At 41.1% G+C, this 13870-nt stretch overlaps 1 protein-coding gene and 1 long non-coding RNA gene across 3 annotated transcripts; one reads left to right on the top strand and one right to left on the bottom strand.

Moving 5' to 3' along the window:
* The first annotated feature begins 6264 nt into the window (after positions 1 to 6264).
* il11a (interleukin 11a) lies at positions 6265 to 10972 on the top strand. Of its 2 annotated transcripts, none has more exons than XM_035436095.1 (5): positions 6265 to 6517; positions 7062 to 7219; positions 10180 to 10269; positions 10456 to 10626; positions 10779 to 10972. In XM_035436095.1, the coding sequence occupies exons 1-5, from the start codon at positions 6511 to 6513 to the stop codon at positions 10941 to 10943; spliced, it is 591 nt and encodes a 196-aa protein (XP_035291986.1). In that variant the 5' UTR covers positions 6265 to 6510; the 3' UTR covers positions 10944 to 10972. The 2 variants fall into 2 exon arrangements, with proteins under 2 accessions (XP_035291986.1, XP_035291994.1); XM_035436103.1 differs by lacking the exon at positions 6265 to 6517 and adding an exon at positions 6670 to 6703.
* On the bottom strand, positions 9249 to 13861 carry LOC118237423. Its single transcript, XR_004767165.1, has 2 exons — positions 13370 to 13861; positions 9249 to 11258 (listed from the first exon to the last, which is right to left on the bottom strand). It is a non-coding gene; the product is annotated as an uncharacterized LOC118237423 (long non-coding RNA).
* Positions 13862 to 13870: the final 9 nt, after the last annotated feature.

The raw sequence follows: 13870 nt of genomic DNA, 5'->3' as shown, positions 1-13870 counted from the left end.
AGTGGTGTCAGTCGTGATGCAACACCGGGGAAAGAGGGAACTTCTGTGCCAGACAGTAATCGGATATCTTGCCAGGCCATTGACAGTTTAGGAGCTTAGTTAGAGCTTAGTTTCAGAACACACAAAAGGAAACAAATGGGACTAGGACAAAAGGTAAGGAGGATACTGGAGTCAATGGAGCTGATGTCAATTTTTTTTTCTATGTCTCGTAAAAGAACTTGAAGGTATATGATTGTTTATAGCTTTCCCTGCCCTCTTAATGTGAATTAAGATAAAGAATAGTTTGCCCCTGTCCTCTCTCTCACCCTCCCATCCCGAACCCCCACCTTCTCTCCGATTGTCTGTCTGTTTTGTTCTTTTCCAGGGAATTTCCCTGTGTCTATGACTCCTCCATTCCATGCATACCTCACATTTTTCCTTCCACAGCGAGTGTGGGAGGGTGGGGGTGGGGGGGATTAATATAGCAAAGCCGCACAGGCCGCTGTTACTGGACACCGATCGCCAGGGTGAGGGTCAATAAAACATGCCTGTGCACACTCAAGAGAAAGAGTCAGACAATGTACAGTATACATGCATGGCAAATCAAAGGGTCCATACCGGTTCATGAAGGGTGAATACTGACATGGAAATGACAGACACAGAGATGTTTATACATACTGACACATAAAAGAGTTTTCGCAATTAAATTACACTGACACTAAAGGAACTATTCACTAGAAGCACTGCGAGAAAGAAGATTGATGTGCTTTAATACACAGAAACATGAATACTGTGTATACAGTGTATATACACTTGCACTGTGCAAGTAAATATCTTGGAAAGGTTCTTACAAGGAGCGAAACAGAGAAGGTGATCAATGTGCACATACTCATACTTACAATGAAATAATTACATTCATAAACACACAGCAGAGTGAATATGGTGCATACATATCAAATGAACTGAAAAGGATAATGTAGTACCTACATGCAGAATATTACTGAATGGACTAACGTAGTGCCTGCATGCTCAACATTTAAAAAAACTATCAGAATAATCAGCAAAACTGACACATTCATTGCTGTGATTACTTTGGCTTTTTTTTCAGAAGCAAATGGACATGTTAAACTATTTAAACTTGAATAATAGGAGGCCATAAACTGACAACATGGAATTGTAAGATCACTGGAGATGCAGCCACAAAAAAGGGGGCCCGGCCCCTGGCTCCCCCGGGGTCGACACAGTCAGCGAGACGGGCGGAGACGTCACGGCATTCCTTCTTCCTTTGTCCACATGTCCCTCTGTTTCTCTCCTCGGGCCCTGAGTGTGTCAGCACGTCCCTCTTCCCCCCCCCACCCCCCCAGCCCCCCCCCCGCCAAAGAAAACATTGGCAGACATGCTCACTGTCTGTCTGACGTCAGCAAGCGGCAAGGATGAGCGATAAAGGGGCCAGTTACTGTATGTGCTACGGTGGACCCTTGGAATTACGGCGGTGTGCGGCTGACACACACTCACAAACACACGCGCGGAGTGAGAGTGAATGCACAATCAAGTCTCCCGGGTAACATTTCTACATAAGAAAGAATGCGCTAAAAATAGAGCCTTTCTCTTTTTTTTTTTTTGTCCGTCGCCCACCGAGTATTTGCTGGTGCTCTGGGGTGCCGTACTGTCCGTTGATAAAGTATCCACCCTTTGTCTGTTGATTTGCTTTACTGAAAGGGAACAAAGGGCTGTCCTCTGTTCTCAGGAAATGTATTATTATTGTTCTTTGCAGTTATCAATGAATATATGTGGCTTGGAAGAATGTGTAAAGTTCTGGTAGAAGCTGTAAAATATCAGAAGAATATTCCAGAGAAGGTGACTAGTTTGACCTACTGTACCAAAACACACACTCCCTAACACACTACCTCACACACACACACAGACACACACACACACACACACACATACCAGGAAATGTGTGATTATTAGGCTGATTTACAAATGTTTTGCGGATCCTGTAAAGCAATGATGTATCAACCCCGTCTACCTCCGGGTTAAGCTCTCGCCCCCACATTAGCTGAGACAGGAAGAAATGGAGAGACGGATGCAGACAGGAAACATACAATGACAGCAGAGGAAAGAATGTTTAGGCCGACTGAGAATGAGAGAGAGAGAGAGAGAGAGAGAGAGAGAGCGAGAGAGAGAGTGAGAAACAGAAGAAGAGGAAGACAGAAACAGACAGAAAGAGAAAAAGGGCTATGCACACATCAACAAGACTGGACGCTAAGATGTTTTAGCAGTGCACTGAGATGGAGTGAGAGGGAGGGAGAGAAGGGGGATGGAAAGAGTACACAGTAAAAAGTTCCTTATTGCGTGGGTTGCCCCCCTCCTCCTTTCCCCCCTCTTGCTTCCTTGCTCTGTCTGTGACCTATTGCTTCAACTTGTTCATTCAAAGATTTCTTCACTTCACAGACGCAAGACGACTTGGAACGTGAAAGTGTGAGGAAGGATGAATGAGCAAGAGAAAGTGGATGTAAGCAGACTGCACGTGCATGTGCACACACACACACTCACTCACACACTCACACTCACACTCACACACACACTCACTCACACACACACACACTCACACTCACACTCACACACACTCACTCACACACACACACACACTCACTCACACACGCACTCTCACTCACACACACACACACACACACACTCACTCACATACTCACACTCACACACACACGCACACTCACTCACACACACACACACACACTCACTCACTCACACACGCACTCTCACTCACACACACACACACACACACACACACACACACTCACTCACACACTCACACACACAGGCACACTCACTCTCACACACACACACACACACTCACTCACTCACACACGCACTCTCACTCACACACACACACTCACTCACACACACACACTCACACACACATGCACACTCACAGACACACACACACACACGCACACTCACGCACACACACACACACACACACACACACACACACATACATACACACACACACACACACTCACACTCACACACACACGCACACTCACTCACATACACACACTCACACACACACACACGCACGTGCGCACACACACACACACACACACACACACACACTCACTCACACACACACTCACACTCACACACGCATGCGTGCATGTGTTGTGTTCTCACACACTGTGGCATTTTGTTTTCAGAAAGAGTGGTTTGTAAAAGTAATTTTGGAGGGATGCCTTTCAGTTTTCCCTAAAAAAACCTTCTCATAGTTTTATGCGGATTTGTGTATGCAGAATCACAGAAACGGACTACGTGCACACACCTTCCACCTATTAAAGGGAGAGATGCAACAGTAGAGGCTGTCAAAGCAGAACTGCTGTTGTCAATCAAGCAAAGTGTTTTGCATAGCTTCCTAATCCTCTCGGCAACTATTTCATTCCGAATCCTCAGAGACGCGTCCGAGTGTGTGAGTGTGTGTGTTTGTGTGACTGTCTGTGCTTGCGTGTTTGCACGTGTGTGTGTGTGTGTGTGTGTGTTTTGGGGGCATAATGTCATGCTCTGCTTGGATTAGATACAACAGCACATTAACTCCCTTGATTGATTCCCGACCATGAAAAGGAAGAGTAATAGACGTCATTTTATTACTCAGTGACGATTACTTAGTGTGTCACTATTTCTCTTTCTATTCCCCAAAAATCCATTAACACAGTCACTGCCTCCCTTGACGTAAATAGAAGGGGGGGGGGGGGGGAGGGGGATGGGATGGGGGGGGGGTTTCAAGGCTTATAATTATGGATCATAAGATCGGACACTACATGCTCACAGGACACTGTGTGGGGGAGGGGAGTGGGTCGGGGGGGGTCAAGGTTTTATCGAGTGGTATTTCATAAAAAGTAAATATTAGCACTAACAATTTGGTTTCCTTGTTGCTCTGCGAACAGTTGGCCTTTGCTTACTTTGTGGGATTGTGGATTCCCCTTTTAATGATTAGGAAACATAAAACTACTGCCACATGAAATTTATAACTCTTCTCATAAGTTCTCTGCTGAGCCAATCTCCTGTTTTCCAGTGTTGCTACACGTCAGACTTTTAAAGAAAATGGAGATGAAAAACAAATGATAACATGAGCAATAAAATCTAAGGTCTTACTAAGATACAAGTAATTTAAAAATTTCAGTTGTAGAACAGTTCTTAATGTATAATGGCATATCCTTTCCCCCCTTTTCTATAAAACAGTTCGCACAACATCCTTAATGGTAGTGTTACAGATGAACAGATTTTACAGTAGACTTGAATTTCTTATGTATGAGAATGTTTTTTGCTCAGACAAATAGGAAACCACTGTGCTGCCTCAACAGTTTAAACAGTCTGAGTAAACATAAAAAATTCATAGTATAAAACAGAAATATTTCCTGAGAAGGAAATTATTGATTCCAAGTCTTGTGCCTTCATCCTGTGAAGGGTCAATTGCAGTACAGTACTTTGAGATTCATTCACAAAGCATCCTGCTGTTCATTTACACTGCTTGATATAACAGGAGCAACTCACTGGAGTTCACGATTGGTTTAGCTGAATAACTTGATCAAAGCCCTTCTTAAGCAGTGATTTATTTGAGGTCGGTGGCTGAGCGTTTCCCCTCTGTGTCTCTAGCCTGGATTAAAGGGGCAACGTGTTCAACTGCACATGAAAGCCTGCGTGTGTGTGACATCACCAGGAGCAGGCGGAGACAGACGAACAGTCATGCACATGGACTGACAGACATAACAATAATGTACCTGTGAAATAAGTGATGGACCCCCAACATCGCCGACCGAAGGACGGCCTGAGAGGGAGAGTGACTAACTTCACTCTTTCTTTAATTCCTCCCCAGCTGTGTCTTCAAACGGCTCTTTGATGTGGGAAACAAAAAGGCCGAGTGTGTCAATATCTCCCTCCATCGCTCACTCACACTCATCCATTCCTCCTTTCTTCGTTTTTCTTGTGCTCCTTCAACTTCTGACTTTGTGCCACCGACAAAACAGGAAATCAACCTTTTCCCACAACACCTCTCTCAGCCCACGCCCGTGCGGTCTCTCCCAGTATCTGCATGACGGGGTCCAGTCCAGTCCACCAGGACATATACACACACACCGTTTAACCCTCCTCTGCTCTTGAGGATACTCATTTCTGCCTTTGCAACAGTGTTCTATGCTTCATCGCACCTGACTTAATGTTTCCAGTCCAGACGGCCGAAGTGCATATACTGTATCAACTCTCTTGCTTTCTCTGGGTGTCAGTGTTAATGTACTGTGGTGTCCAGTCAGTGTTTCTATACAGCACTGTACCTCTCTCCTTCTTTTTCTCTCACTCTTTCCTTTCCTTGGGAGGAGGGGGAAGAAGGGGGAAAGTGGAAACAACAGCCTTGTGTGTGTGTGTGTGTGTGTGTGTGTGCGCGCGCATGCACGTGTGTTTATGTGTATGTTTTTTTTTGGATGGTGGAGGGGGAGGGGATCATGAAAAAGTTGCTGTAACTATATTGTACAAAATATGTGATGGATTCCTTATGTAGTCACATGGCACCTTAAGTTTACACAAGAGAATATAATACACTATTGATTTGAAGTACTATCAGAGAAAAATGGGATGTAGGTTATGCAAGGGGAGAGGAGATCAGATTGACTGATATAAAAATGAAACAATAGCCTTTTAAACCTTTTGTAGTGATAGAGAGAAGGGAAGATATTTTGAGATGAAAAGATAGAAAGAGAGGTAGATAGACTGATAGACAAAAAAGTGTGTGTGTGTTTGGAGGGGGGGGGGGTGGTAGAGGAAGTACAAGAGATACCGTCAATCCAACCAAGAGATATAAAGAGGGAAAGTGATACAGAAACGGAAGAAAAGAAAAACAACGGAACATTTTCTAATTTTTTTTAATCCGCCAAAAGCCAGGCAGACACCGCGCAGAGAGCGAGGGGGAGGAGAGTGTTTTTTTATGAATGAAATGGTGACTCAGGCCGATGTGTCATACACCCCGACGTCTTTATAAAGGGAGTTTAAACAAGCCTAAACATTTCACTGCGCGAAAAAATAAGGCTAACACACACTCGCATCCTTCTCTCTCTATGCACTTATCTGTCTCTCCCTGTGTCAATCTGTCCATCTGTATCTGTCTGTATGTCTATTTCAAACTATCGGCCAGTTAAACGTTAACAGAACTAGGCTATCCTATAACTTTAACTCGGGGAAACAACGTTTTGACTTATTTATCTTTTTCTTGATCGGTCTAATTTGGGTTCATTCATTCAATCAGCGGATTTCTTCATTCATTCACTCCTCTGCCCCTCTTCTTTCTTCAACGTATTACCTCCCTCAATTATTACGCGGAGTGAGCGAAAGAGAGAAGAAACTTGGAGCACGTGACCGTTTCCGGAGTTCTATTTATTTATTTATTTTCCTATTTATTTGTTAATTTATTTATTTAATTGTATTTATTTCCTTATATCAAATCTATTTGTACCCTGGACCCGAACAAATATGAAATGTAAGTGTTTTCTAACGTATCTTTTTTATTCCAACATTAGTTTTCTGAATTCATTTCACTATGTCAGTGCCGGCGTGAACTTTCTGATCACATGAGAATTTGTCATATGACTAGGACAAGTAGTCAGTTTAACTGCGGTTACCTGTGCATGCAAAACGAGGAAGCAAAGAAACTGTAATGCTTATGGTAATTAAAAAAGTCACTTTCCTGTGCTACAGTTGTGAAAAGTATGGTATTAATAATTCTTATTACATCATAAGTAGTTGTACTAAAATGCTAGCAGTGTTAAAGCCATAATAATTAAGTTTGTCGTAAACCGGCCATCGCAGTTTAATTGCATGATTTATAATTGGCAGAAGTGTGCGTTTAAACCAAAATGTATTGATGGAAATATAGATGCGGTAATACTGTGGTGTAGTGTCTTACATATAAAAATTAAGTTTCAGATCTTGTTCAGTTGTGTGCACTATTTTTACTCTGATTATATTAATAATTGCCGCCATCCCATAATAAACCCAATTATTGTGATTGTTTCCCTCCTCAGTGCTGGTTGATACCTCCTTCTCGCTCCTGTTCTCGCTGCTGTTGGCACAGCTACCCGTGCTTACATCGGCAGCCCCTCACAATCATCGGCGGCTCCCTGACCTTGAAAAGCTGACCAATCAGACGAGAAATTTGCTCAGACTGACCCAAGACCTTCTGGTGAGTTCATTACCATGAGAATTGTTCTGTTTCAAGTTTTTATTGTCACAGCAGCAGGGTGGTCTACAGCGTGAGGCTATGTTTGACGTCAAGTGATCTAATGCACGAATGTTGCCTGGAGAAACCAGATCAATGGCTTAGTAATTACGGCATCCACCCCATTACAGATGGGCTGTGGACTCAGGGGGGGCATTGTTTAGGTCTAAGTGTTAACTTTCTTCTCTGTGGTTACTGCTCCTTGTGTTGAATGCACTTACGTACTACATCTGGGTGAGAGCTTCTGTTGAATTGGTGTAATGAGCTGTAAAGAAATTGACTGCAAAGCAGTCTTCTTTGGGCAGTTTATGAGGTGAATCGGGCTAATGGGCCCTATGATGGACTGTTATTGTGTTCAGTGGTTTATCAAGCCACTTCATGTCGTGGGTATTGGACTAAAACACTAGACCCTTTGAGGCGTCTATGCTGGGACGTTTAGACCAGTCAAGATTAAAAAAAAGGCCCTATAAGCTGCCTGATTGTGGGATCTGAACCAACAACCTCCTGGTCCTCAGTAAAGAACAGCTCTTGTGCATACTGCCACTGAAGTGGAGAGGCTGCGTTTACACTTTCCCTGTCTTTCAAGGAAGGATTTTACTGACATAATTATTGTTATTATCATTTTATCTACCTGGGGGCAAGAACTGATTGGGATGGGTCAAAAAAAAATGAAAAGGTGTGCGCATTATTTCGTGTGCAGGATGAGTAATTCATGTATACTCCCCTGGTGCACTGTAATTGCCACTTTGATGTGTGCACACATGTTGCACTGTTTTCTGCACATGCAACGGCTTCGCTGTAAGAGCGAGCGTTAGATTGTGCTTTGTCAACAGTTCCAGGTTGTTTGCTTGTTTCCGTTGTGTATACGCAAAGTACAGTTGTTCCTGGGTATAGGACTTTTAAGTCTGACTATATACATTAGTATGTGTTGCTATGGATGCTATTGGATCCAGATGTGAGGAAACAACCAAATCAGATAATTAACCACCAAAGTCTAGAGGTTGTAAGGCTAATGCCACCCTGAAAATATTTTTGTTACATTCTTCAATGACATGAACCATTTATTTTGGTTTCTTTTCTCCGCGCGTTATGTTCCACTTAACAGGGGTCAAGGCTAGGAAAGAAAAATAGGATGGGACTAAACGGAAAGTCCCCACAAGAAAGCAATAAAATTGTGTGTGTGTGTGTGTGTGAGAGAGAGAGTGAGTGAGTGAGAGGGTGTGTGTGTGTGAGAGAGAGAGAGAAAGAGAGTGACTGTGTGTGTCTGTGTGTGTGCGTGTTTGCGCGCGCATATATAGGTTAGTGTTTGCATTGGGCGTTGTAAATAGTTGTGGCTGTGTAGGTATGGTGTTTAGTGTTTAGTTTTTGGTCTCCACAGCAAAGCTCCTTGATAAAAATCAAAGGGATTTATCACATTCCAGAATTTGCATTCAGGAAAAGAGGAGTAGGGAAGGGAAGGGTATGTTTATGAATGAGGTAATGATATAAGACATGGAGAAAGTGAGGATAAGAGAGCAGGAAAGAGGTGTGGACGATGAGGTAGATGGGCAGAGCAGATGAATTGATAGAGCAAAATAAATGAGTTAGGTGAAGAAATGGCACAGGCAATAGAATATATATCTTTACCATCTTTGTTTCAAAGCAAATGACTCAAAAATAGATCAAAGGGAAAAGACAGTTATAAAATAAAGAATCAAAGAAAGGTTTGTTTAAAGGAAAGAGAGGAGAGGTGGAAGAGGAGTATGTCGATAGAAAAAAACAGTTGAGAAGAATGGATGTGGGCAATTTTAAAGTGCACTGTGGCACAGACAGAGGCTGGGGAAAATATGGGGAAAGCGTGAGAAAGTAGAGCTGAGAGGAAAAAACAGACCAACAAGCCGAACAAAACAAGGAACAACACATGGAGGCAGATATTAACAATAAGTTAGGATATTTTAACAAAGCAAGTGAGCCTGAGTGGGCAAACAACACCATATTTCCTGTAGTTTATTACTTTAGTTATTATATTTATTGGAATAGTCAGAACATTGTTTTTAACTTAGCTTGTACAATTTTGTTAAGTTCTTTATTAATGTCAAATGCATAAAACTACAATTTTATTGTTGTGCATTTGGCTTGCATAACTTCACCTTTAGCATATGCTATTGTCTTCATTCATGAAGAATACTTACAGCAATTAGGAATTAAAAAGGAAATGGACTAAGCAGAGTATGTAAAAATGAACAGGGTATATCTGCAAGAGGGACACATACTATTGTAGTTTACTTCCTCAGTGAAGCTCAATACATTGGTTGCCTGAGCATATAAATGAATTATTCATATTTAATTTATGAGATAAATAAATTCCAGTGATAATAAATCTGCAATACTATCCACTGGAGAATACATTTACTAACAACAATAAATTGATAAATGCATTTTTAACATATCAGCTTTTAAATGTTCTTTAATTTTTTGTGTTTGGAATTTCTCCACCTTTTCTACTACTGTAATATCATTATTGTTTGAGTTTTTTTTTGTCTCTCTCTAGTGGTTATTTCGACAAGTGCAGCTAGTTTTCAAGCGCAATACGTAATTGAGGTTTTTTTTAGCCCTGACCCTGGAGTTTCCCTTCAGTTCTGTGTTGTCTATTCCATGTTCTACTCTTAGTCACTGGATATGTTGTTATGCTCTTTTCAAAAACATCCTGTGGTTTCAGGTCACTAACTTTTATTGTTAACCTTTAAAGTGGAATTTGTGTGAACTTGTCCTCTTCAACTCCCAGTCAACTTTGGAGTATTTTTTTGCAGTTTTGAGTTTTTACTTACAGAACAACATTACATTACAAAAAATGTTTTAAAGGAGGGCACATATGTTCTCACCATATGACTACATGGTATACATTTTTTTGTCTATATACTAATGATGCACATCTTTTCTTCCAGAAAGACCATGTGATTAACACAGATATTGAGCACAGATTAAAATCCCTCCCAGCTATGACCAACAAAGCAAGTGATCTCAGTTCCCTAAAGGTACCAGTTTAATTCACTTCTCTCTTTGGCCATCCATCTCACTGTCAGTGTTCACCTATAATGTCCTCTACATTCAATCATGCTTGTATCAACTCCAGCCTTTCTTAAAACAGTCTGTTTTACAGTATACACTTTTGTTTACTGGCTTTATTAACCCTTTTTTTTGCTCCTTTTATTTTCCTTTAGCTTAAGGAAACTTTACCACAGCTTCTCGTGGACCTCCAGTCCTTCGAACTCCACTTTGAATGGCTCACCCGGCCGACATGGAAACACGTACACGCCGCCTCGTTCAACTTGTCCAAATTAAGAGAGTTGACTTCACATATCAAGACATTTCGTGCCTTCCTCCAACGTCAGGTAGGAATTTATCTCATCGCTGGTTATTTCGAAGCCTGCAACGCATTTTGAATTTTCACACCGCATGCGTCGACTTTTATCCGCAAAGCAACCCTGCCACATTGCATTGCAGATGCCAATCACGTTCTCACCTGTCTTCCTCTTCCTCCTAGGTGTTGAAGGTGGACGCACAGTGGCTGCCGTCCCCCACGCCTTCCCTCCCACCCCTCTCCGGTGCCTGGGACATGGTGCAGTCCTCTCTGGAGGTGCTTCAGCAGTTCCGTCTCTTCTGTGATTGGGCGTCTCGAGCCCTCCTGACCCTCAAGTCCAAGAACTGATGGCAGTGCCATGATGGTCCACTACATCTCCAGACTTCCATGCATGCATCGACCAATGTCATTTCATTAGATACTATGGAGTCCAAGTGGAGGGTCCTTAGAACTTCTGTCCTCTTTCTTTTCCTTTTTTTTTTTACCCATTTGGTTCATGGTTATTTGTTATTTATTTATGTATTTATTTATTTATGTTAGTTATTTATTTGATGCTATTATTTATTTTGTTTTGTTTTTTTTATAGCATTATTATTTACACTTACTTATTTTTAGAGTTGTGAATTGAGGTCTTGATGCCCTCCCGTTCCTTGTCCCTCCACACTATAACAGTCAAAATAAGGGGAGGATGAGACACAAGTAGCACTTCTTCAATTCAGAGCCTCTTATGAAACTGATTGTATTTTAAACAATTTTCTTTTGTAAGTCATGCAACATGACTTAAATGGTATTTCATTAAAAAAAGGTGGCTGAGTTTACAACCTCCTGCCACTAGATGTAGCAGTAAGATAGGGGAATGAAATCTTTGTACTGTGCTGTATTTAGTGTAAATATGAAGTCCCTCAACGTCTGAGCCTGGATCAGTTTAAAAATTTTGCACAAAGTTTTGTTTTCGGGCATGGATTAGGGCTCAGTTAGCTGATCTTGAATCAGTGTTGGGGGGGTTCTAGTTTATTGGAGCATTTATAAGTACACTGTACAGGATTGTGATAATATATTACTTTACAGCAGTACATACCTGCACCAGAATGTACTTAGCATATAATTGTATAAAGTGCAATTATGTATTATAGTTCCCCAACATAAAGAGGAACAGTCAGCATTCAGTGAAATCATTGCCATCACGTCACTTCACTTTAGCGACATATTTTCCAGCATTTAGTATTTTTATACAGTATTTACTATTTATTATTTAAACGTTAATTTTTGATAATTTATTGAAATTGCACAGAAGCAAGCCTTCTGTAATTTTGTACTTTTATACTATTGTCATTGGACATTTCTGTTGTTATCACTGTTAATACTGAAAAAAAAATATTGTGCTTACAACCAAAACTGAATGTTCACATGCAGGGCCTGCATTATGCAGGCACCGGAGGACAGAAATGTGAAATGTGTATTTTGAACATGGTAAGAAATAATAAAGTGTCCTGATACAACTGAACAAATAAACTAAATTTAAAACTGATGTTTTCCCTCTCCTCCAATCCCAAATTTCCATATCCTTCTAACAAATGTCCAAGAAGGACCCTATTCTAATATATAATTCTCTAAGATGTGCAGTTTGGTCAGGACCTGCAATGAGGAGGACCCTGTTACGTTCCCTTGCTTTGTGGAGTCTCTGCGTACATGACTCAGTCCTGCAGGTAGAGCTAATTAAGGGCTAGATTGCCTAATTTATGGCGTGCCCCTGTGTCCACCTGACAGCCCAAGAAGATAAATCCTGAAGACAGTGGAGTTCGAGACTCGTTTTAAAAAAAAAATATTTATTTGGCGCTACCATGTTTCCCTGTATGTTTTGTTTTCAGTTTGTTTTGTGTTTTTCTGCTGTAGGTTACTGGTGCTCTGACAGTTTCTTTTCTTTGTTGTTTTTAACACATTTTTTGATGGTTAGGTCAGAGTCGGAACAGTCGCCCCTTTTGCTTTGTCTCGGTATCGAGGTTTAGCATTGTGTTTTGTTCTGGATAAGAAGTATCCAAGCCAAGTTCTGACCTTTCTTTCTGCCTGTTAACCTACGTGTGGTAATGTTTTTTTATGTTCGTAATAAACTTTATCCTTTTGTTATTGTTATGTACACCCTGACCCCGTTTCTGGTTTGTGGCATTTGTTTGTGCTACCGTCCATTGTCCCCAAATATCCATTACAACTTGGGTTGGCTTTTGGGACGTAAAGCCCAGACTCAAACAGAACAAACTTGGGATTCGCATACATTTGTATTTGAGGTAAAAATAAGTTTCGTTTAAAATCAACACTACTGGACTGGGTTCTGAAGAATGAGTATGGTAAACTTTTGCTCTCAGGTGGCCATTTCTCAAATTGCAACTGAACGGTGTGGAATGCACAGTTGGGATTCAGAACAGATGGGAAAGGGGAAATACCAGAAAATTGACAGGAAGACAGGAATACCCATAGCTCGGAAAGTCACACTTAAAGAAGGAATAAATCAGATTTTAAAGAATGTTAGAACTGTAAAATAAATGTATAAAGACTTTTTAAAAATTTTATTTTGTGTCCAGATGTTAAATTGGGATCCTTAATTAATGATGGAAGAAAGGGAATTATATTTTAAATACAAGTCAGTAACCTTACTTAATTTATGAAACAAACTGTTTACTAAGTAGGCTACAGATTCAACTAATACACTGCCAAACGCACATTGCAAAACAGGTTTATGCATTAGTATCTTAGAACTCAATCGTTTAAAATTAACCTACCTTGAAAGTAGGAACACCACAGTCCAGTCATCTGAAAAGCTGAACATATGAAAAATACAGCCGGGGTGGAAATGCATTTGATTGTACGTCTAATATTGGCGGATCTGATACCCATATGTATTTTCTCTCAGGTAACCAACTTACACATTTCTCGAAGACTGTGAACACACTGTATAACACAAAAAGGCCCGTTTTACACAGGCAATGTGTTATAATTAAAATAAATAATGACGGCAAAACTACATTTCCTATCAGGTGAAGCGATGTTGCCCTCACATTTGATAGGCGTGTCTTGATTTCCCTGAAACCCCCAAATTCCCTCCTCCTATCTTTCGCTTAACGCGTTTAATTTAATTATAGTACCTAGCGTTTGTTTTAAATTAATATGCGGACCTCTTGGGGTTCACAACTAAATCAGACCCAAAATTCTCATCTTCATTCTCTTAACCAATGGGAAAGACGGTCGGAGGGCAAAAGCGAGCCAATAGCTATCGCCGTTGC

The sequence above is a fragment of the Anguilla anguilla genome, chromosome 1 (assembly GCF_013347855.1).
Source record: "Anguilla anguilla isolate fAngAng1 chromosome 1, fAngAng1.pri, whole genome shotgun sequence".
Taxonomy (NCBI): Eukaryota; Metazoa; Chordata; class Actinopteri; order Anguilliformes; family Anguillidae; genus Anguilla; species Anguilla anguilla.
The sequence above is the reverse complement of the archived record's forward strand: the minus strand, read 5'-3'. Positions and strand labels throughout refer to the sequence as shown.

What these genes read in the sequence shown, in the direction of transcription:
- il11a (XM_035436095.1), top strand. An exon ending in GACTGACCCAAGACCTTCTG is followed by an intron (nt 7,220 to 10,179) that starts GTGAGTTCATTA and finishes CTTTTCTTCCAG; the next exon opens with AAAGACCATGTGATTAACAC. An exon ending in GTGCCTTCCTCCAACGTCAG is followed by an intron (nt 10,627 to 10,778) that starts GTAGGAATTTAT and finishes TCTTCCTCCTAG; the next exon opens with GTGTTGAAGGTGGACGCACA.